The sequence below is a fragment of the Cricetulus griseus genome, chromosome X (assembly GCF_003668045.3).
Source record: "Cricetulus griseus strain 17A/GY chromosome X, alternate assembly CriGri-PICRH-1.0, whole genome shotgun sequence".
NCBI lineage: Eukaryota > Metazoa > Chordata > Mammalia > Rodentia > Cricetidae > Cricetulus > Cricetulus griseus.
The window spans coordinates 6,047,564-6,072,189 of record NC_048604.1 but is presented as its reverse complement, the minus strand read 5'-3'; the positions used below and the strand labels follow the sequence as shown (position 1 = coordinate 6,072,189).

The following is a 24,626-nucleotide window of genomic DNA, read 5'->3' as shown; positions in this document are numbered from 1 at the left end:
TTGAGTTGATGGCCTCAGGAAAGTAGACAGATAACATTGGCACTAACACTATTGTTTCCATGTTGCCACCTATGACTTCCTTACTAAGAGTGTGAGAACATGCATATGTGAGATGCCAAGGTTTAAGAATGGCTTATGAACTAGAGGTAAGAAATTTATGATATCCATTCTAGAGATACAAGATGAACCTGGTTCTGATATTAAATCATAAAGAAAAGAAAAGGAAAGAATGGATGGGGAGTAAATGGGGGAGGGAGGGTGACTGGGCACATACATTTTCATATTATCTGATATGAATGATAGCTATTTAAAGTACTCTGGAAATATTGGAGTTGAGCTTTTTCTCATTGTTCAGTTAATACATTAACATAAGACATGATGTAGTACTAATGAGAATGATTGTAATATTGACAGAACTAGGAAGTGCTAGCTCTTCAGTGAGGTAATCAAATGGTTTTGGTTTAAAATATAAAGTATTAATTATTTAATTATAAGGCATTGCCCACTTTTATTCAGTGCTCTTCCGAAGGCAAATGCAAAGTGACAGAAAGATTTTAATAAAACTAGGAAGCCGATTTAGCAGGGGGTTGTTGTTAACCAAATCACTATCACTGGCATCTTTTACATGTTTCATGTTTCAAAAATGGTCATGTTGTTTTAATTTGCATTTTAAATACCTAAACAGAGCCTCCACACATTTCTGTGAAACAGAAACAATTTGTCAGAACAGAAGGAAACAATCGCAATATATTGGTCACAACTTATTTACAAGCAATTCTGACAACATCTTCTGGTGAAAAGAAAATTGCACAAATTGCCTGTGATTAACATTTTTAATTCAGAAGACTTATATCCTCTCCCTCCTTACCTCTTTCCCTTTGGCTTCTAGTATGATTGTGTTCAACAAGTGTATTTTCTGTGGGGCTTCTTCTATTACAGAGTGATTGAGCTCTGATTTACACATCAATTACCCACCTTCATGGAGATTTTCATGCTCCCCTAGCTGACATCAATGAAGCATAACTACACAAATGCTTTGTTTCATACACGTTTTGGATAACTGAGACTGATAATTGATTATTGAGATACAATATGCTATAATACAGGAAACAAGAAATATCACTTCTATTTTTATGAGTCTACCATTTACATGTTTATCTTAATTTGTCCATTTCTTTTTGCAAAGATCTTCCTCTCATCTCAAATGAAGTTAGAGTTATATCATTAAACACAAGCATATAGAAAGATCAAACTCTTGTTTTGCAATTTCCCTAAAGAACAGAAATTTCCCTTGCAAAGGTTTGAGGCCATTGTCATCAAACGGCTGGTAAGCAATCAGTGGGGCTGAGCTTAATTGTTCAATTCTTCCACATTTGTCCCAATAGATCTTCTTCAGTGGCATTTGGTCCATGTGTATCTGTGCTAGCCATGGAAAGCATGGAACCTCTCATGTTGTTTAAGGCCTGGCTGACTAACAGCTGCATGACTTCTCTTCATATCCTAAGGAAATTGGAGAATGTTTCCATGGCTTTATTCATGTATTAACCTTCATTAATCTTATTTTGGAATAGTTTTTGCTTCCTTTTCAGCTGTAAATTTCTTGAAAGTTTGTATTTGTCTCATTTTTTCCTGAGAACCTAACATTGCATCATGCATGACATAGTCACCATCTAAGTGTTTGTTGATTAGACTCATTAATTCATATACGAATGGAAATGTATCAACATACATCATCGAACTTGGGCAGAAAAGATGTCTGTCATTTGTTCATTCATCCAGTCAAAAATGTGGATTTAAGGTTCAACACTGAAAGTGGCACATTTCCAGAAAAATGGGAAGCAGAAATACAATATTCCTCCTTGGTGTCAGTTTCAATTAACACCTATGAGTTCTCTCAGATAGAGCATGAATGGAAGCCAAGAGTTATGCTTAATCAGAGGGCTGAGGGTGGATAACCATATACAAAAGACAAACCCTAAGACTAGATCATAAACCTCACTGATGAGGTCAAACATTTCATTGTGAACTGGCTATAAAAAGTAGTCAGTGTGCCTTCGCATATACTGATTTGATAGGGTGATGATTACAAAGCACCAGAACTACGGGTATTTAAGCAGTACACATTTGCTGTCTGCTGGCTATGGAGACTGGAAGTCTAAAATCAAGGCATTGGCAGGTTGGTTTGGTTCCCCTTGATGGCTGTAAAGGAGATCTGTTCCTATCAGGTGTATAATTTGTGCTCTATCTTTCATCGTCCTTAGCTTGAACAAGCATCACCAAATTTCCAGCTTCATTTGCACATGGACTTCTAGGTCTCTACGGCAACATTCTGCATTTTACTATATTTATCTTTTGTTTTTTTTTTTTTTGACGCAGAATCTAATGTAGTTAATCTGGCCTTGAACTTGCTAAACAGTCAAAGAGGGCCTTGAATTTATCATTTTCCTGCTTCAACCTCTCCAGTGTTGGGATTCCAGGCACATGCCCTGATGTTTTGGCATTTTATAAGGATGATTATCATATAAATTTATGGACCCTCACTGTTCCAGTATGACATCCTCTTAATTCATTAACATTTAAGCCATTTTGTTTTCAACTAAGGTCATTTCAGAGAGACTGAGGGTCAGGAAATATGAATTTTTCGTTATTACAACTCAACTCACAATAGTAGACTCTTCTGGTTTTAGTCAGACATCTTCTCAAAGAAAGAGGGGAAGGTCACACCTAATGCCCATTTGTTTAAACAAGTCTATGGACATAACTTGCAGAGAGCAGAGCAGACTTGCACCTAGAGTTTTTCCTGTTGCCTGGTCTCATGCTTAAGTCAAAGCTCTGTGGGGGTGCCACAAGGAAAGAGACAGAGGTCAAAGGTTAGGTTTGCAGGGGGTAGAATTTCTTTGGGTAAATTTGTGAGTGCCTATGGATCAAAGGGTTTGTTGTGATGTGAAAACAGAGTCAGTTTAAAATTGTCAATTATAAACTGCTCCTTAAGGGCATTAATTTCCTTAGTTTAAACGTAATTAAGAATACTATTTCTGAGAAAATATTGTTTTAAGTTAAGTAGTTATTGAAATTGCCTTACTTAGAGTTAACGGAAAATAAAACACCTTTTAAAAGTGTCATTTATGAGTAGCCTGAAGGTTTTATTAAGATTTTAAGTTGGAAAAGAATTCTCAATATTTAATGAGCATGAAGAGAAAATAATTCAGGTAAATTTTTTAAACTCAAAAGAGAGTGATTTGGAGTATGTTGGGTGCAGGTGCCAATGGTATGGCCTCAGAATAAGTGACAAAAATGGGACATGCTGGGATAATATAAGGATAGAAGACTGACCATGTTGGGACACCAGGCAGAGTATTATGTCTAACTCCCCAGGGCAGTGAGGTTAAGGAAGGCCGTTGACCAATACAAGGCTAACCATAAAGATAGCAACAACACAGATTCCTGTACTAACTGTACCATAGAATGTACAAACTGTATTCTGCCTCAAGCCAGATTCAAACAAACCGCAAGGTACTTTAGAGCCATTACAAGTGTTCAAAGCCTGTCACTTCTTCCTTCATGATTCATCTCCCCAGGACGCATGCTAACATTTTTGATTAGAGGAAATATCCACACACAGTCTTAAAGTAAAACAAGAGTAAATCTAGCTGCTCTTTAAAGCACAGTATCAGCATCAACTCTGATTCATTTAAAGGGAATTACGAATGAGGGAAGTTCAAGTTGACTTTACAGAGCACATGTAGAATACGGGAAAACATAAAGAAAAAAATAATCGTCAATTGTTGCCTCTAACCATAAGTTAGCATGGAATAACAGCCCCAATCAAACAATGTATGATGTAGGTCACTACCATTTAGCCAATAGTTATGTGGACAGAAAAATCTCAATTGGTTTCATTGAAGAAACCTCCTTCCAAATACATTATAACTGGTCACTATAAAGTTGTTGATATGTGAATAATACTGTAAACAAGTGGAAACCTTTTAATATTAGAGTCATGATCATTCTATAGAAAAATGACATTTCTATTAAAAATGGAATCCTTCAATAATGGTGTATTATTGCTCTCCTATGCTATGATGATCAATATCCATTTGAGTGTCCACCTATGTGTGCTTTCCAAAAGGAATCTCTACTGTCCATATTGTAAGAGTCGTTTTATAGGCCAAAATATTTTGTATGGAATTCAGGATTGAGACCCAACCCTGGATCAATTGCAATGCGTTGTGCTTGAAGGATGAGCAAAACTTAACTGCATTGATATGCCCATGCAAGTGCTCTTCTTTTCTATAAAGAAGATGAACATCTTTTGGCTCAGATGGTGGCTTCTGGACTAAGTTCTTCTTATTGTTGTTGCTATTCTCTGTAACAAGTCTATTCTTGTAATAAATGTTTTTGCCTTGAAGGCATTTTTGATCAGCAATGTAGATTTCTGCATAATAGAATCCTTTAATTCCCTAAAGGTGCCTGATCCTTGATTTCCTTTCTTGTAATACAGAAATAAATGATAGTTTCAAGTCCAGTCCATCAGATTTAGGCACACATAAATGAGTCAAATAAAGAAATTTATTTATAAATAATTACAGACTAGGCAAGTACCAGAAATTGTTGCATGTGAAGTTCCTGAGACTCACACTGATGAATAATATAATTGATCTAATGTGTGACTTTTGCATGAAAGTTTAAAAACACTACTCCTGCCTTATTGTTATGGGCAGGCAAACAAGTTATAGAAAAATAATTAATATTTACATTATGTAGAAACTCAGGTTTATAGTAAGTTGTGAATTAAGTTAATTTAATTACCATTTGGTGCTGATATTTGAAAGATCAAATTTTAATACATAGGTATTATATCACCATCTTACCAATTGTCCAGATGTCATTACAAAGGGAATATGTAGTAAAATGTAGTTTGGTAAACGTAGAGCATGAGCAGACTGCCAGTGATGTTGTCCATTAACTGAGATCAACCATCAGTAGTGCACAGAACCCTTTCTCAATCACTATCTTGCTCATCATCTACACTAACTGAATGGAGAATGAAAAGTATTCCTATTTTATGCATGAGAATGCACAGGCTTATGAACATTAAGTGATTTACTATTGATCAAGCATCTCAGAAGTGAAAGATACCATCTGGGAAGCTGTCTTCTCAGTAAAAACAAAAGGTGTTCCTTTAGTGAATGTTAGGATTCTGTTTGCTTGCTTTTAGAGTTTTAGACTTTGTAGATATTTTAACTATCATCAAAGCTTTAATATTTGATATTTTTATAGAAATAATGTAATTTGTGAGGCTGTTAACTATAAGGTTTGAGTTTTGGTAGGCCAGTCAAAATAATTTTATCTAAAATCTAAACCACATGCTATGCTTAAAAAAAAAAAAACAGCTTGAGAAGTACATATCTCTATATAGTAGGATTTAATCAAATCTGACCCTCCAATATCTACCACATTCCTTACTAGCACTTTCTCCTCCCAACTTCATATTCTCTTCTTTAAAAAATGGGTAGTCTCCCACCAACTACATCTCTGAAGAAAACTGACTCTCCTTTGCTTATTGATCATCAACAGTCATTTAGCTTCTCAGATAGATTGGAATTCATGAGCCCTTCTCTGTTTATGCTGGGATTTTGGATGTGTTAATCTTGAGTAGGTCTGGTACACAATGAGTTCATGTGTGTAACATATCTGTCATGTCTGATAAATATTTTATTTTTACTGTAGACTCCTATTACATACATCTCCTACAGTTTTTCTGGTCCCCCTTTCATGCTAAAATGTGAGCCTTAGAGAAGAGAGTATGTGATACAAATGTACCATTTAGACCTGAGAAGTCCTTAATATTTTTTTTTTTATTTTTCATTTTACATACCAGCCTCAGTTCCTTCTTCATCCCCTTCTCCCACTCCTCCTGACTCCTTTAAATTTTCCAATTTTGTAGAGTACAGATTTTCAAAGTATGACATGATAATTCTCTGGATTTCCTCAATATCCATTGTTATATTGCCCCATATCTACTGATGGTAATGCTGCCTGCCTGACCTTTAGAGTTGTTTGAGACTCACTTGGAGTCTCTGTGAGTTCACATGTGTTATATCTGGAAGTCCTTAATTCCTTGGTGTCTCTCCATCCCCTCTGGCTCTTATATTCTTCCTGCCCCCTTTTCTAAAGAGTTCCCTCTGCCCTGAGGGAGGGGTTATATGCAGACATCCTATTTAGGGCTGAGTGTTCCAAGATGTCTCACTCTCTGCATATTATATGGTTGTGGTTCTCTGTATTTGTTCTTGTCTGCTGCAGGAGGAAGCTTTTATTATGATGGCTGAGCAAGGTGCTGATCTGTGAGTATAGCAGAATGACATTAAGAGTCTTTTCTATGTCCCTTTAGCAGAGCATCCCTAAAGCAGAGCAGTAGTATTTGGTTTTCCCCTAGGTCCCTGGCCTATCAAGTTTCAGGTTCTTGGCCACCCAAGCAGTGTTGGAGATGGGCCCCTTTCTCATGGGGTGCGCCTTAAATCTAACCATATATTGTTTTGTTTTTATTTCCACGAGTTTTGGCCACTATTTTACTAGCACATCTTGTAGACCAAGCTTGTTTCTAATTTAAATAAAAACATAAAATGAAAAGAAGAAACAAGAGATCAGTCTAGGAGTAAAGGAAGGCTAGTAGGTGACATGGAAGTGAGGCCAGAGATGTGACTCTGGAGAGTCTGTTTGTTCTCCCTGGACAGTACTTACATGGGTTTTCTGGGTAAAAGATATCTGTTCCCATTTTCAGCAGGTATCCTACAGTGGAACACTAAGCTTCTTCTACTATAATTTCTGGTAGTATTGGTGAAAATATTGTCTTGCAAAGTAAAGATTAAAGGGAACCAAAGGATTTTCAGTGACCCATATCTCTAAGCAACTGAAAGATGTTAGGATATAAGTGCATAATGCTATTCTACTAGAACAGAGTCAATCCCAGTATTTTAACTTATTGTATTTTAAAATTTAAAATATTAGTCTTTTTAGTGTTTCCTCAAATATCTTTGTAAAATAGTCAAAATAAGTAAACAGTGGTTACTAAAGTTCATAAATATTCAATCTAACCAGACTTAATTTAATGTTTATTCTACACATCCCAGCCTCTTCCCACAGCTGTTGTAAATTTTTATAATCACTTTGATTTCTATACATTTTGTTACAAAACAGACGCTTTTTTCTATACTCAAATCCAAATTAAATTCCTAAAGTATTTCCCTTTTAGAAGTTTTTAATGCAATGCAATTCTAAGGATCGTTGACCAAAGGATACAAATAAGACACATATTTATTCTTGAGTATGCTGGAATAGGGAGGGTCAAACTTGAGTAGTGGAGAGAGCTAGTTTAGAAATGTGAAAACGTAGCTTTCAACGTCTGATTTTTGCCTGGAACCTGCTGTGAAGCCCATTACCTTTATTAGTTAAATTTCCTCATCTGTAAAATGAGGCCAACACAACTAGGTGATAGCTAAAGTGTCTTCCTGCTGAAGTGCCCCTGTTCTAAAAGATAAGTCTGCATTGTCGGCACAGTGAGCTACCACTGTGAGCTAATGGATATGGCAGAATTGAACTTTCTAGATCTCATTGATTCTACATGTGCCCTGGGTTTTATTGCCCCACAAATGGACCCGGGTCTTCTAATATACAAGATGAGAGTTACATACATTTGAGAACAAATTTAAGGACAAGGTTAGGAGAGTATGTGAGAGAAAGGGAAGAAATTACTTCCAACAACGATGGAAGGAAGTCAAATTCAGGCCTTTCTTGATGACACTCTTTAATGAAAGCTCCCCTCATTCTAGTTTTCCCCTGCATAAATGAATGGACTTTATCTGCTATTGTATGCCCGGGAGGAATAGAGGTGGGTAAGATGACAGTAGATCTAAAAACCTCTATGAGAGTCTTCTCAGCATGTATGAGAGTGATTTGCAGTCACTTTCCTAGGAACCACTTCTTCCAGCCTTTTCCTAACAGCTGATATAATGATCCCAAAACATAAGAGAGGTAGGCATAAGCATTTGATTCATTAACCAAGGAGTATATTTTTTCAGTGCCTAGAGGGTTTATGTTATCCTGATATGACAAATGCCTTTATATCTAGGAGGAAAAGTTGGAAAAACATTCTAACTTGATAAGAGTTGGGGGCAACCAGTTGAGATTTGGGGCTGAAGCTTTCAATAGGATGATGGTTTTTTGTGTTGATGAGGCTGACTCATCCTGTCCTCCACTCCCTGAATAAACTCAGATTGTCCATCAATATGATGATTAACTCATTTCTAGCTTGAGCATTCTTTGTGAGCTCCACAGCAGCTCCCCCACAGGAAAAGCAAGACCAAGAATAAAGATATATCAAATCATCGGGACAGACAGACTTTCTTGCAGTCTCTGCGGGGTTCACAGGTTCAAACGCAACCTGCCTGAATTGTTAGAACTTTAATTGAGTAGATAAAGGGGTCCTCATAATTATAAACTGCAGTAGGTATAACAAGAGGCTAAATACATAGCTGTGGTTTTAATTAGATGGTGCTTCAAATTAGTAATGTTGGTTTCAGTCAGAAATCAGTGACGTTATACACTGAAAACCTCATCACCATGTAGTTCATTCCTCATTAGACTTCACCGTGTGAAGCTTTCAATACAACACCATGCTGAGCTGGAAAGGAAAAAAAAAGTTGGACTTAGTTGGTTGCCATCCAAGAGAGAGGAACTCTATAGAGAGTAAATTCTTTCTCACCAGATATTTGAGAATTAACTGTTCTTTGTTAGATGTGTTAAAAAATGCAGCAAGCAATTTTGCCTGCAACAGATAACACCCGTGTGCACGCTCAATCTGCTATTCAAATTTGCATCTGGAATTTGGTAGCTAATGAACTGATACAAAATGCAGCCAAGAGCCTCCTAACAAATCAAAGCTAGGGCTAAAACCCCTAAAGTGCCCTTACTGCTGGCCGCTTGAAGGGCTGTCATGCAAGTTAAAGCACATTTCCTTTTCTTCTCTCTTTCCTTTTTTTTCCTTTAGGGTTTTAATTATGCCTTTCCCTCAGAGGAGAAAGAAGGTAGTTTGCAAAGCCAAGAGACCAAAGCACTTCAGTTCTCTTCATGGAAGAATTAAATGTGATCTATGGGCTTGTCATTTTGAGCTGTCAGGTGCAAAAAGTAAGCAGATAGCTAGGAAACTGACATCTTGCTCACATTTGCTCAGAAGCTAGAGACTTCAGCTTTTGCTTTTGTGTTGGAAATCATCTGCTATAGAAAGCGAAGAAATGAATGTCCTTCTCTATTGCAAAAATCATCCTACCTCTACAATGCTAAATACTACTTTAAATTGCTATTCAATCCCCATCTATGGGGCTGTTTTTCTTACATTTCTGACAAGCGGATGAGCTTGCATTATCTATGTCTATTTGTGGTATTAAGGGTACAGTACCATGCCACAGTAAAAGGACTGAAGTTGGTGCTATGGCTGCTTAATTCCAAATCAGCCTCCAACATGGACACTGAGCATATGTTAACTATGGAGGGTTTGCACCTCAGCCTGGGAGAAGAAGGGAGGACTGGAACTACAGAGAACAGCTGAGACTAGCTAGGTTAGTTTTCAGAATCTGGACATGAAATCAGTTTTGACCATGCAAGACCCAATGTGGAACTTGGGATTTTGTAGGAATCTGGAGTTTTTCTTTGCTGTCTTCACACAGTGAAAATATTTTCAGAACATCCTCAGGAGTTTAGTTATATGCTAGACATATGTTACATTATGAAAGCTGGAGATACTCTTGAATACCATAGAAATGTTGTTACCATTTTAAAGTGGAAAAGCAAAGGTTATTTATGCTGCTGATATCCTCATCAATCAAACTGCTGAGTTTCACAATCCCTAGATTCCTGCAGAGAAAGTATATGATTAAGTGTAGTAACATCACACACTCCTAATGCTGAGACGACCCTTTAGTACAGTTCCTCATGCTGTGGTGACCCCAACCATAAAGTGATTTTCATTGATACTTCATCACTGTAATTTTGATACTGTTAGGAGTCATAATATAAATATCAGATATTCAGTATGGTCTGAGGTGACCCCTGTGAAAGTCATTCAGTCTGCACAAAGAGGTTGGGAGCCTATAGGTTGAGAAGCACTACTCTAGACCCTTATTTTGTAGATGACAATTATGGTACTTGTAAGTTAACTAGCTAACTAGGCATTGGAGTTTATGATATATTCAAAACAACCAACTTCACAATTATATTGATATACAACTTTAACCCCCTTTGACAATCATGGCAATTTGTATGCCAATTATCAAATTCAGTTTTAATATGGTATTATTACTACACAGAAGGAAATACATATATTATATAATATACCTAGTATATAATATATATAACTCACCTGCTAGCCATACCATGAGCATTTATATAAATAAAATTCATTTTCATATTTCAGATTTGTTGCCTAATTTTGAAACATTTATTTATTTATTTTCAAATAGAATCTCAATATGTAGCTATCTATGTCTGGCCTGGAGCTGAGTATGCAGGTCAAACTTGCCTCAAACTCACAGAGATCCTCTTAAACAGTGTTCTATTGCTGCAAGGAGACACAAAGACCAAATAAACTATTTACTTATTTATTCTATATGTCTTTCACAATATGTATTTTGATCTCATTCATTTCCCATCCCTTTGCATCTGCCCTCTGAACCTGCACAACCACAAAATTAAAAAAAGTAAGAATAAAAGGAAAGGAAAGGAAAATTGGAAAAGGGAAAAATCTTAAAAATCTTGACATGGAAGCTTCAGTGTGATACATGCCATGACCTCTTCTGTCCATTTATCTTTACTTGCAAGTATTCATTGCAAAGAGCCATTGATCTGGTTCAGGGTTTCAGGTTTCTACTACACTATGGATGCCATGCCCTCACTAGGACTCCTCCTAGATATCTTGATTTGCCCTGCATTGTGGATATCCTACAGCTTTGGGTCTTCGGGACTGGTCCCTTCATGTACTCCAGCAGATCATAGATGGGGTGGATGATCTATAAGGTTGGTCCTCCCAAATGTAAAATGGGGACAACTCTCCCATGCTTACAACTTCAGGGCTGGCTCACCCACACTTATGCTCATAGGGTTGGCTCTATTGTGCTTCCCTGGAGAGGTGTAGTGTAACGATAACTCTTTATGCCAGCCTCCTCAATTCTACTTCCACATTAGGGCCCCAAAATAACACAGAGAGATTAATATTAATTAAAATGCTGCTGGTGAATGACTAGGATTTCTTATTTGTTATCTCAGGCTTAATTACTAGCCACAACTACTAATCCATATATTTTATAAAGACTTATCAAGGATGCCAACAGCATATGTCCTCTCTTCTCAGGATCACATGGTGACTCCCCTCTTTACTACATTTCCCAGAATCCTCCTTCTCTTCTAGTCCTGCCTAACTTGATTCCCTATTGGCCAACAGTGCTTGATTTATCAACCAATAAGACAAATATACACAGAAGGATGTTAAGATAAACCTTTCTACCAAAAGCCGCCCTAGCTCCACAGCCATGTGTGTGCTTTATGCCAGCTGCCCGAGTTCTGCCCGCCGAGTTAGGGCCCCAAATAGTAGACAAAGACTTCTATTATGTACAAATGCTGCTTGGCCAATGACTAGGATTCTCATCTGTTAGCTCAGTCTTAATTATCATAAACCTATATATTTTATAAGAATTATCTCACAGAGGATGCCTTCTGCTGGCACCCTCTCTTGCCAGTGGATCACATGGCGCCTCTGGAGGAAGTGGGAAGGGGAAAGGGGGACACTTCCTGCTTGTCCTTCCTTAAATATGAGCCTCCCTGCTATGTCACTTCCTGCCTGGATCACCACTTCTTTACTACATTTCCCAGAATCCTCTTTGACTCCTAGTCCCGTCTAACTTGCTGCCTCATTGGCCAAACAGTACCTTATTCAACAATCAACAAGATGAACATACACAGAAGTACATTCCCCATCAGAAGGATCTCCCCCATCAGTGTAGGGCCTGTTCTCCCAAGTTTTGCAGTGTGTGGGGTCTGTGAAAATTCTCCCACTCTTATGACTACAGGGCCAGATGGAAGTTTCTGTCCCAACCAGTCCTGCAGTCATTCACAACAGAGGCTTATATTAATTATACTGTTTGGCTCATTGCTGAGTCTTATTACTAACAATCTCATACAACATAAATTAACCCGTAATTCTTATCTATGTTTAGCCATGTGGCTTAGTACCTTTTCTTAGTAAGGCATTCTCATTTTGCCTTCTCTGTGTCTGGCTGGCGACTGCATCTCTGCCTTTCCTCTTCCCAGAATTCTCTTAGTCTGGTAGCCCCTCCTATACTTCCTACCTGACTACTGACCAATCAGTATTTTGTTAAACCAGTATGAGTGACAAATCTTTACAGTAAACAAGAGCATTGTCTCACCTTCCTCAGACATTGACGTGTAGGCAAGACAGATCAGATGAGGAAGGGGACAGCTCTCCCATGCTCTCAACTTTGGGGCTGCCTTGCCCAAACCTGCACAAAGAGGGTTGTCTCTATTGTGCAGTCCTGATGAGGTCCAGGGCCTGCTTTCCCAAGTTTTGCAGCTTGTAGTGGTCAGAGAGAATTCTCCTGCTCTTATGACCACAGGGACAGCTCTTCCACCTGCCTCAGGCATTGATATGTTCTGGGGGTGGGCCTCATTTCCTTGCACATGCTTCCATAAGACAGATGAGAAATGGGGACATCTTTCCCATGCTCACAACTTTTTGGCTGGTTTCCCTACACATGACTAACAGGGATGGCTCCATTGAGTTTCCCTGGCAAATTTCAGAGCCTGCTCTCCCGAGTGCTGCAAGTTGTGGTGAGCAAGGACAGCTCTCCTACTCTTGTTACCTTAATGTCAACAATTCCTCTGCAAAGAAACTCTTATAAGAGAATGTGTTTAATTGAGACTTGCTTACAATTTTAGTAGTTTAGTCCATTGTTACCATGGTGGAGAACATGGCAGCAGACATGCAGGCATGATGCTGGCAAAGAAGCTAAGAGTTCTACATCTGGATCCACAGTCAGTAGGAGAACAAAGACATTGGGCCTGACTTGAGCTTTTGAAACCTCAAAAATTCACCCTCGTAGCACACTTCCTCCAAGACCACACTTCCTAATCCTTCTCAAACAGTGCCACTCCCTGATGAATAAGGACTCAAATATATGAGTTTGTTGGTGTAATTCTTATTCAAACCACCACAGATCCACTTGTCTTTCTGCCTTTGAGTGCTGTGGTTAAGGCCTCCATCACTATACCTGGCTCTTTTGTTTGTTTATTTGTTTTGGGTTTTGGATTTTCGAGACAGGGTTTCTCTGTAAGTTTTTGGAGCCTGTCCTGGAAATCACTCTCTAGACCAAGATGGCCTAGAACTCACAGAGATTCTCCTGCCTCTGCCTCCCAAGTGCTGGGGTTAAAAATGGGTGTCACCAATTCTGGCCCTGGCTCTTTATTTTATTGAGAATTTCATATATGCATGCAATGTTTTGGTCAAATCTACCCCATATTCCCTTCCCTCAGTTTCTTTCCTACACCTCACCTAAACTTTTCCTTCCCAATTTCATGTGATCATTTTTTAAATTAAACTCATTGAATGTATGCGGTTGTGGAGCAATCTAGTAAAGCATGGATAGCCTGTCAGGAGCCACATCCCTAAGAAAATAGATTCTTACTCCTCCAAAAGCCATCATTTGCCAGTAGCTTTTCATATGTGTTTATTGGGGACAGGGGGGAATTCATGAGCTTCTTTCCCATCCATTCTGCACTTTTAGTTGGATTGAACTTTTGCAGGTAATATGCATAAAGTCATATTTGCTATTAGTTATTATGTACAATAACCATGTAATATTTGGTAATAATTGGCATGTGTCTACTATCTCTGGCTCTTAGAATCTTTCTATCCACTTTCTGAAATGAACCCTGAGTCTTGTTGGGTGGGAAGTATGTGATATAGATGTTCCATTTAAACCTGAGAACTCAACAATATCTTATTAGCAGCATTTTTATCAGTTGTGGATTACTTGCCATATACTGCAAAAGTAATTTTCACTGATGGGGGTTGAGAACTATACTATGATATAAGTATGAAGATTAAAAACCTAGGGGAAGTTCCACACAGTGCCCAGAAGAATAATAGTAGTATTAGGGTCTTCTCTGGGTCTATGACCTATCCAGTTACAGGTTTTGTCCTGTGGACTGGGATTTAAATCCAACCAGAAAGTAGTTCATTACTCCTACAACTCCCATGTCACTATTGTACCAAGTGGGCATATTTTACTAAGCTACTTGTAACTGTGCCTCTTGTGTTCATACATAGATATCTTCTGGAAAACACCCAAATCTAAACAGGGAATTTATTTTATGTTACAAATGAATATTATGCTCCTAATGTGAAGGAAATTTGAGAGGATATATTTACTAAATCTACATTATGACTCTAACCTTTTACATCCTATTAAATGTGCAATTTTTCCACTTGTAGCATAATATAGACACTTTAAATTTTCAGATTTGGGAGAATTTTGGGTTTCAGATATTTATGTTAGGGATTTTCAATTTTTAGTGTAAACCATACAGATTTAGAGTTTAATTTGATGTACTACATGACATAGAAAATAAATTCCTTAATAAGGAAACATTCTATTCTGTAACCCCCAAGTTCCCCGACTAGATCTTAAATGCTGTCTGGAAGCTTTCAATATTACATTGGAAAAGTTGGAAATTTGATGAAACTCTTACCAGTAGTCTCTATAAAACAGATTTATATCAAGTCCATTCAATGTTTGCCACATAGCTCTTCCATCAGTATTCAATTGTTTGTTGTTTCAGCTAAGGCCCTTATTTTCTACACAGTTTTTCCAAATGGTTCCTTGCCAATTGTAAAACAAAAATATAGTGAAAAATCAAAACAAGGACAACCAAACACAAAGGAATATAAGTATTTAAATAATTTAATATTTGCATGTGTCCACCTCCATATAAGATGGCTTAATATCCTTAAATTCACCCTTGATCATTAAAGTATGGTAAGGGCTTTGGAAAGATTTCCAGTTTACCTATGAATCTACACTTTAATCATTTTTTACTTCATGATATGTGGCATATGTGCATTTTTGGCCCCAGGTGGTTGGCAACATGTTATAACCTTAATTCGACAATCCTCGGTGTAGTATACTGGTTTTGCAGATTGTGAAATTACATCTAATAATCAAAAAAGACAATAGACAAGAATTGTACATACTTGCATGGCCAGAGGTACAACTTCTAAGGAGAAATTTTCTGGGTTCTTTCTTATTTTTAACATACAGATAATGAAAATAATTCTTGGGTAAGATAGGCTTGAATTTTTTTCTACCTAGGAATAACAAGGGATATCTAAACTTTTTCATGATTAATTATTTTTTCTCTGTCTTTTCCTTTTCATGTCAGTCACTATGAACAGGACCGTAGTGCACTTAAAAAAAGGGAGTGGGAACGGAGGAGTCAAGAAGTTCAACAAGAAGACGATCTCTTTTCTTCAGGCTTTGATCTTTTTGGGGAGCCCTACAAGGTAGCTGAATATGTATGTAATTCATCTTTTTGAACAATACTTTTCACTACAGTTTTGAACTTGCTTATTAACACTAACTTTATTTTCAAGGACCAAAGTTATTTTACAAGATAAATGTATTTCTGCATTGGGGTAATTGAAAATTTCAAAGGATGTCTTTCAGAATAAAACTTAATTCTTCTGGACTATAAGACTTTCTGTATTCAAAGAGCACCTCACAGTCTAATCCTCATTACAGGAAAATATCCCTTCCATGCTTTCTACTGTGTTTAGCCAGGCCACTCATGAAAACTTCATTCAAACATAAATGAGCAGGATCTTCTAAATCAGTACCATCTACTGCAAGATTGATGCTTTCTGTTCCATTTTAGTTTAGTGATAGCTGCAGGTATTTTTAATATTCTTCTTTTTAAAAGTCCTTGTCTTCTTGGCAAAGGAAAATAAGCCAATCATGTTTCCTTGTGTCTAATAATTATGGGCTGGGAGATTGTTCAACCAAAGGATAGAGTTAATTAAGCAAGGTTGATTGTTCCAGTGACATTCACCCTCCTATGTATCTCTGAGAATTGTCAAATAGCTAGGACTACAAATATTGACTTTATGATGAATATCTCTGACCTTTCTTTTTGTGGTAGAGATTAGGGGAAACTGGAAAGAGATTAGAAGGGGACACTTTTATTGTATTATTGGCAGCTGGTTGTATTTTATTAAAAATTTGTTAGTAATATGATTTTTAAATGAAACTAAACCAATAAAAAGATAATGAATGAAGATTCAATAGGTTATTTAAGAAGGGCATCAGTTAAAAGATAGTGGCTTCTGGAAAAGGAAAGTTCTCATTGAATACAGAGTAGGTTCGGGTTCTATTTTGGTGTAGAGAGTTGGCGGTTTGTATTATTGGCTACTAAGGCAAGTGTTCAACTGCTTTGTTTAGAACAAGAAAAGAGTTCTTGAATTAGACACTTGGGACCCTCCCAAGTTTTGTAAGTCTGAGAGTCTAAACCACTAATTTTCAAATGATCAGCAATTCACACACAAATACACACACTTTTTTTTTTTTACAATTTCAGTTAATCCAATTTATGTACTATGTTTAAATGTGTATATTCAGATATATGATTGATTTCATTTACATATTTTGAAGGTCCACTATGCACTAATCACTCTCTTAGACAAGTGTACAAAGAGAAAAAGAATATAATAGTTGCTTTGAGGGAATTTCTAGTCTAGTGACATAAGTATGACATGAAAGAGTGATAAGAATGGACAGAGGAAGTTTATGGAGCTACTGTATTTACTAAAAGAAACTCATGACAAGTGGAGGGTAAAGTGATAAGGTTGAGTTTCTAATATGATGTAAGAAGGATTTTGTCTCCAGTTTAATTTGTTTCTTACCTGAGAATTTGGTGGTTATCATTTTTAAGTAGTTTAGGGGAAAGAAATGCTTTTGTTTATAGTGAAAAATAATTTATCTTTGACAATGTTGCATTTGATGTGCAAGTGGAATAACAAGGGTAAGGCATTGAATACCAAAGTCTGGAACTCATTGGAGAAGTCAAGGGAGAGATTTGAGGGACACATAGAAGATGCGAGAACACTGTCACCATTCATTCCCAAGTGTGATGGCAGGAGAAGAAGAGGATAACGTCTGATGGTAGGGTAAGAAGAGGGACAAATAGCAACATTTAAGGGGTTAAATGTGACATAAGCCAAGTCCTGGAAAAAAACTGAATGGAAGTGATCAGATAAATAGAACACTGGTGGAAAGAAACATTTAGTGAGACCCATAGAAATAAAAGACTCTCTGGAGAACAGCAAACTAGAACTGTAAGGACTACAAATATGTTGTGAACCATACAGTTAAGGTATAATTTATGACCCTAGAAAAGTTTTGGGAAACCAATTGCTAGGATTTGGAGAATGGACAGGAAATGGTTAACTACAGAAAGATAGATAATCAATGTGGACTTTATCTTGAATGGAGAAAGAAAGAAAAACAATTATATAGAGAGATTTGGCTTTTTGTTTTTATACAGTATATGAGTGTTTGGGTACAGATATATAAATGCAGCCACATGTGTGCCAAAGCCAAAAGAGGGTGTTGGATTGCCTGAAACTGTACCTATGTGTGGTTATGAGCCATAATGTATGTTCTGTGAACTAAATCCAGGTCCTCTGGAAGACCAAAGGGTGCTCTTAACCACTGAGCCATCTCTCTAGCCCAATAAAAATTTATCTTTACATGAGAGAAATGTGAATGTGTTTAGAGATTACTGTAAAGAGTATAGCAAGGTCCCAAAGGAGATTAAACCAAATATAAGATTAAGAAACCAAAAATAATCACAAGGCAGGGGAAGAAGAACAGAGGCAGAGCATTAGAATGACAATATATCTGCAGAGTTAATGAACACAGGAGAGAGTACAGAAAGATCATAGCCTCAATTTGGGGGACAAAATATTTTGAGATGAAAGAGAAACTGATTAAATGCATTTTACATCTTTGGATGGGCTCAAAAAAGGAACCCTTTATGGGATGTATCTTTATAGCTCAATATCCATTCCATTCTTAACATTGTTATAATGTGAAGAACCCTTGGTTTATCATAATTTTAAATCATAATGAATTAGTAATCTTGTACCTTCATGGTAGTTATTGTTTAATGAGGTGAATTGTATAGATGTGTGCCTAGTTTTTGAAGGAAGCAGTGTGTTTTTGAAAAGCCATTGAGAAAATTTTACAACACCATCAAAGGTATTCAGCATCATCTTTCTTGTTACTATAAAGGTACAGCAGATACAGAAAGGTAAGGGAGCATTTAGTCAGATATGGGAACGTTTAGTCAGATCAGGATGGTTGCATAGTTAGCCATTTATTGCCTTTTCCCTTATGAGTAGCCTTTTATTCTTGAGCCAGAACTATTACATGAAGTAGTTGTAGTATAGAAACAGGGTTGTGACATGATAATGTTAATTATTCTTGAACTGATAAGCAATTGTCATGAGGGGCTGTGCCCATGTTTGGACTTCAGTATCAGATCAATAAGTAATATTTCCCTTTTTACCATCATATCACACACTAGAACTGGTGAATGCTAGAAAAAGTTTCCTAGACCAAGACTAATGATGGACATCCTGTCTATGGAGTATCCAAATACCCAATGGAAGTCCTCAAGTTGGTTCACACATCACTGATAAAATGGTAGATACACCAACACTCTTCCTTATGGTTATAATGGAAATGCTTATTCAATTGAAAAATCAAACTTTAGTGGTGGTAGCCCTGGACTTCCATAAATCTTGCTGCACCAAACTTAAATAATTCCCTCATAACTTGTCCTATCCTATTAGTACTTCAAAAACTAAACAATATGAGATCCACTTCCTTGTACCTGCCTTGTATTCTTGGCAGAAAGTCTCTTTCATGTTCTTTACTGACTTATTTCTCTTCTTTACTTTGACTAAACCATATTCCCAATGTAAAAGAATACTGACCTTTCAGATCTGATTGTTGATGGGAACATTCTTCCTGGGGATACTTTTGTAATTTGCAACTTTGAAATTCAAATTTATTTTATAGTATTGAGAAGAATTCTTTGAAAGGGGCCTAAGAAATATGAAACCATTTGGCATGTCTGTGTCAGTATACAAAGACTTGTGAGGGAACTCTATGTCCCTATTATGGACTAGAGCTTTATATATGTGTTCATTTTTAATACTTAAAATAAGTAGAGTTCATTGTTCCCATGTATTTTTGAGAAATTTTAACTCTAAGTAGTTAGGTGGCTCCTCTGTAACTTCATAGTTTCATGAATTGTGGCACTCTACTTGTACCCATTTCAGTGTGCTTTTCTGTCTGTGGCAGGAAGTTCTTTGTCAAATGAATTGATAAGCTTTTCTACTAGGTGACTATGTGGAATAAACTTCTGTTTTGGTTCATAGTTTCCTGTTTTTTGTTTGTTTAAGTTCACATTATTTATTACTGTTATTATTGTTGTTGTTGTGGTGGTGGTTTTAAGACAAGGTTTCTCTGAGTAGTCACAGGCTGTCCTGGAACTCACTCTACCTCCAAAGTGCTCTAACTAAAGACATGTACCATCACTACCCAACTATTATTTCTATTTTTAATGAAAAATTCATGCATTAATTTGACCATTTCCCTTACCCCAGTTCATCTATATCTTCCCTACATTTCTATCCACTCAACTTTCAAAAATGAAAACAAACAAGAAACCAAGAAACTTTAAAAAGAAACCCACAAAAATGAAATTAGAAACAAGTAAAGACCAATTAGATGAAAATGCCAAAACAAAGTAAAAATGATACAAAAAAGTCCACAAAAAATACCATTGAGGTCATTTTATGTTGGCCAACTAGCTATTCCTCGGCTTCGGACCTGCCATGAATGGTGGTTTGTATAATCAGTGAGATCCCATTGCAGAAAACTGATTTTGTCTTTGCCACCAGCTATCAATTGCAGATAGCAATTGGTTAGATTATTTTAGATTAGGTTTGCGATGTATTTTGGTTTGGGCTGTAGCCCTGTGTGTACATCTAACTCTAGTGCTGGGACCACATCGGACTTGAACTTGTATTGGTCTTGTGCAAACTGCCAGCAGTTCCCGCTGTATCTTGAAGAGAGTTTGCTTGAGTCATCCATTTCCCCTGGCTCTTACAACCTTTCTGCCTCTTCTTCCTTATAGAGCCCTGAGCCCTGAAAGAGAGGAAGGGATTTTATGAAGACGTTACAATTAGGACTGAGTAATTCAAAGTCTGTCATTCTCTACATATTTTCTAGTTGTGAATCTATTTATTAATTACCATCTACTTTAAGAAAAAGCTTCTCTGATGAAGGTTGAATGAGACAATGATCTATGGGTATAATAGCAGTAGTCATTAGGAATCATTTTGATGCTATTCCCTTAGCAGAATAATGGCATTACATTTTTCCCTAGGCCCATGACTTATCTAGCTTCACGTTTCTTGTCAGTCATGGGTTCTGCCTCACGGAGTAAGCCTGAAGTTCAACTCTCATAATATTTGTCCATTATCCCTCCTTTTAGAAACAGGTCATATTATAATCAATAAAATTGCTTTTACTACTACCATTTTTGCAAATTATAATGGCTTAATAAAAGCGAGGAAACTGATGTTCAGAAAGGTTTAAGTGGTTTATGCAAGAATATTTGTTTTAAGGGAGGTAAAGACTGATAGAGGCTTATTTGAATGATTGCTGTGAGGATAAAATGAAACAGCTTGGAATACCTTGCCTTAAAATCTGGAATGCACTATAAAGTTCAAGTTCTTGTCATTATTACAAGTAAAGAAAGGAATGCCAACTCATGGCTCAGAGAGCTTAACAGTGAAAATACAAGAATTAGGAAAAAAGCAAATTACTAAATCACATACTTTGGCTACACTACAATAGAGTAGAAGAAAAATGAACTTCAAAACTTTAATTATTTTGCTTCTTTTATTAAAAGAAAACAGTATGGTACAATAGCCTCTTAGCACATTAGTCTGGCAGTGAAATTATACTACGGATTTGTAGATAATATTAGAAGCAACTGAAGGAACTTTGCATTTCCTAACATAATGAGAAGCAAAAAGCTTAAATGAATGAGTGCTGTTAGTCAGCCACAAACCAGACATGTAATCTGTGCTTGAAAATTCTTGGAAAATGCATTTACTTGATGGTAGACAAATTGTGATTACTTAGACAATAATGGCTACAGAGGTTACCTTTAAGGAATCAACCAATTATGTAGAATGGGAAGTAAAGTATTGGCCACATTGAAAGAAGCCTATAATTGATTGAAAAAGCTACATTTCATCTTTGCAATGTTAAAAATGCTCAATTAAGTCTTCTGAGAATACCTTCCCCAATAATAAGGTTACTAAGCATCTGGAGGGACAGAAAAGGAACATGTAGTGTGCATTAGAAATTGCTATGTTGTATAATGAGAGCATGTTAGGTAGGCTTGGATAAATTTGTTTCAGACTCCACTTGGTTTTCTATGTCATATCTACTTTTTGAGAAATCACAAGATTAGTTGACAGTTGCCTCTCTAATGGTGAGGAGGCAGAAAATTGACCCTGGCAGCCTGTGAAAACTATTAAGTATCTGGTGGCACTAATGGCAGACATTTTATGCCTATGTGTCTGGGCCTAACTTTGCCTCATGAGTGTATTGAACTTACCAGTATTTGTCATACAAATGACCACAGTATTTCCTACTTGTAGACACAGCATATCTCTGTGCAAAGCATGTGGATCTTCCTTCAGTCTTCAATTCAGAAAGCTTGGAAAGTAAACTCTACCTTAGTTTATCTGCTATGCAGTTCCTATCATGACATCTCTGAGACAATTGCTTTCTGAGGAACTTAATCTAAGAGAGATGATAGTTCTCCATTCCTGCAGGTTATCACTGTTCTACCTCTATGGCCTACTTGTATAGGAAAGCTACAGATTCTGATTATATCAGTGTAGCCCCTAAGCTGAAATGTAGACTCACTTTCACTGAATTAGACTTTAATGTAATGGTCATGGTTTTAGTCTTCATAAGAGAAAAAAAAGTATATGAGGAAAACCTTAGTATCTTCTGGAAAAATCTATGCTGAAAAATGAACCAACGAGAGAAATTCCTTTTCACATTTTAACATACGGTTGTTCACTTAATGATCTAAGTTGATAGTCTACTTTTCATAAGATAAAGATAATTCTTTAACCTATGAAATTTCCATTTTTGACTTTATCATGAACTTAAAAAAACTTTATGGTTCAATCAGGAGTAACCAAGTTAACATGCCATTTGCCTTTCTATTTATGTATCATTTACTTCAAGTTATTATGCACTCTTTCATTTGATGGATGCACAATATGGGATATAATTATTTTGCATTAAATTCTGAAACAATTTATTTGAGAATTTAATAAACACTATATCAGTGATTCTCAACCTGTGGGTTATGACTCCTTTAGGGGTTGAGGTACCCCTTCCACAGGGGTTACCTAAGACCATCCTACATACCAGATATTTATGTTACAATTCATAACAGTAGCAAATTACATTTACAAAGTAGTAATGAAAATAGCAGGATGTTAATTTATTCAGAGAATTTTTTTAAATTTTCCATTAATTTTAGCATAATATTAGTTGACATTGTCCAGTTTAGGAATTCTTTTTCACAAAAGGTGTAACAAAACTTGAGTCTTAAAAAGAAGTATCAGCATACCTCAGAAACTAAGGCCACTTGTCCCACCTAGGTTCCTGCATGACTTCAGCCCCCAAATAAACACCTGGATACTATATTAATTATAAAATTGTTGGCCGATAGCTAGGGATTCTTATTGACTAGTTCTTTCTTAATTATTAAGCCATAACTACTAATCTATGTATTTCTACATGGCCTTATCTTACTGGAAAATGTCTGGTGTATCTTATCCTCCCCTTCCTTCCATGGTGACTCTTTTTCAGTCTCTCTCTGCCTACCTTTCCCAGAATTCTTCTTGTCTCCTAGTCCCACCTATCTTCCTGCTATTGGCCAAACAGTATTTTATTCATCAACTAATAAGAGAAACATATATACAGAAGGACATCCCCCATCATCACTGTGATAAGTAAACATTAATAAACAGACATTAAGAACTAGGAATACTTCTACCTACTGAGAAAAAGATCTGCATGTCTTCTACATACTATCAAAATAACAACAGGAATTTTACTAGCTTCCTTGTAAGCAAATGAGATATAAGGTATGTGGGTCTTTATGATGTGGAGCCAGAGAGGGGCCAATATCTTCTCAGGGTATGAGCTATCAATGTGCTGGTATCTGTAGTGGGAATGGAAAATGTTAAGATTTTGTAGAAATCTGCTGATAGAGTCAGATCCTTGACCATAGACAGGTATCTGTGTTTGAAGCAGTCATATGACTTGAGAGATTAAATGTTTCTCAGGGACCAGAACAGTCCTGAAAGTGTTTCAGACTTGTATCAAATTCTTGATTGGGCCTTAAGGCAATGAAATTTCTTTGTTTTTTATGTAGGGATTGAATAGGCAGACTGACTTTGGCTGCCATCCAAATGGTTCAGTGTGTAAGTCAGTTGAAGGAAATTGCTATATGCAAAGAGTTTATTCTTGCCTTTGCTAAAAAGTAATTTCTGCCATTAAAATGGTAAACCTAGGGAATTTTAAGGAATAAAAATGATTTCTTTCCAACTATATCTTTTAAATATGCCTTTCAAATGTGCTTCTGAAAACAGTGCAATTACTCTATTGAGAATTATATAGAATGTTAATTGTTTAATCACCACTTCAGCACCAAGGTTACATATGATGCAATATAAGATGTTCTTGAGGATGAGCAAACTAAAACTGACTTATAGTTATTCAATTTCTAAAAGTCTCCGACCCTCACAGAAATCCCCCAGCATATATTTAGTATAGTATTGTGTAATCTTTGAAATTCATATTTCCTCACCTGTTCTAATTTTTGTAGGTGTCTATGCTTTAACACATGGTATGAATTAAATATGTGGAGATCATTTTAATAAAGAGGCCAATGTTTCTAGTTAGATTATTTTTCTGATTATCTCTTTTTGTTGTCCTTTCCTGGCTTCTCTTTTTTCCAAGTCTATTAAAGTTACATATATGCCAGGTGTTTTACTTGAGCCTAATTTTCTCATTGTGTTTTGTATTTCCATTGGTAATTTCATCCATTTCTAATACTTCACCCTTTATGTTCTCCCATGTTCACATACAAAGGCTACAGAGTCCTATATCCTGAATAGAGACTAAGACCTGAGACTTGAATAGGTACAACACCCATATAACTTAGGAGACAAGGAAGTGTTGAGGCATGTGTGGTGTCATGGATATTTAACATCGATATTTGTGAACAATGTACCAAGGAGGAGGCACATGCTTTTGGCTTCTGTGTCATAAAGACCACATAATATTAGTTGGGCGTTCCCTAACTAATGGCCCAGTTGCCAGATGTTTCCA

At 36.6% G+C, this 24,626-nt stretch overlaps 1 protein-coding gene across 3 annotated transcripts in view; it reads left to right on the top strand.

Moving 5' to 3' along the window:
• Aff2 (AF4/FMR2 family member 2) overlaps positions 1 to 24,626 on the top strand; it is a 482,974-nt gene that overhangs the window by 136,590 nt on the left and 321,758 nt on the right. The window contains exon 2 of one of the 3 annotated variants that reach the window (XM_027433386.2): positions 15,505 to 15,625. The exons of 1 other annotated variant lie outside the window; for it this stretch is intronic. In XM_027433386.2, the coding sequence (XP_027289187.1) occupies positions 15,505 to 15,625 (121 nt within the window). Of the gene's footprint in view, positions 1 to 15,504; positions 15,638 to 24,626 lie in introns of all 3 variants that reach the window. One more of the 3 variants, XM_027433385.2, reaches the window with a different exon arrangement.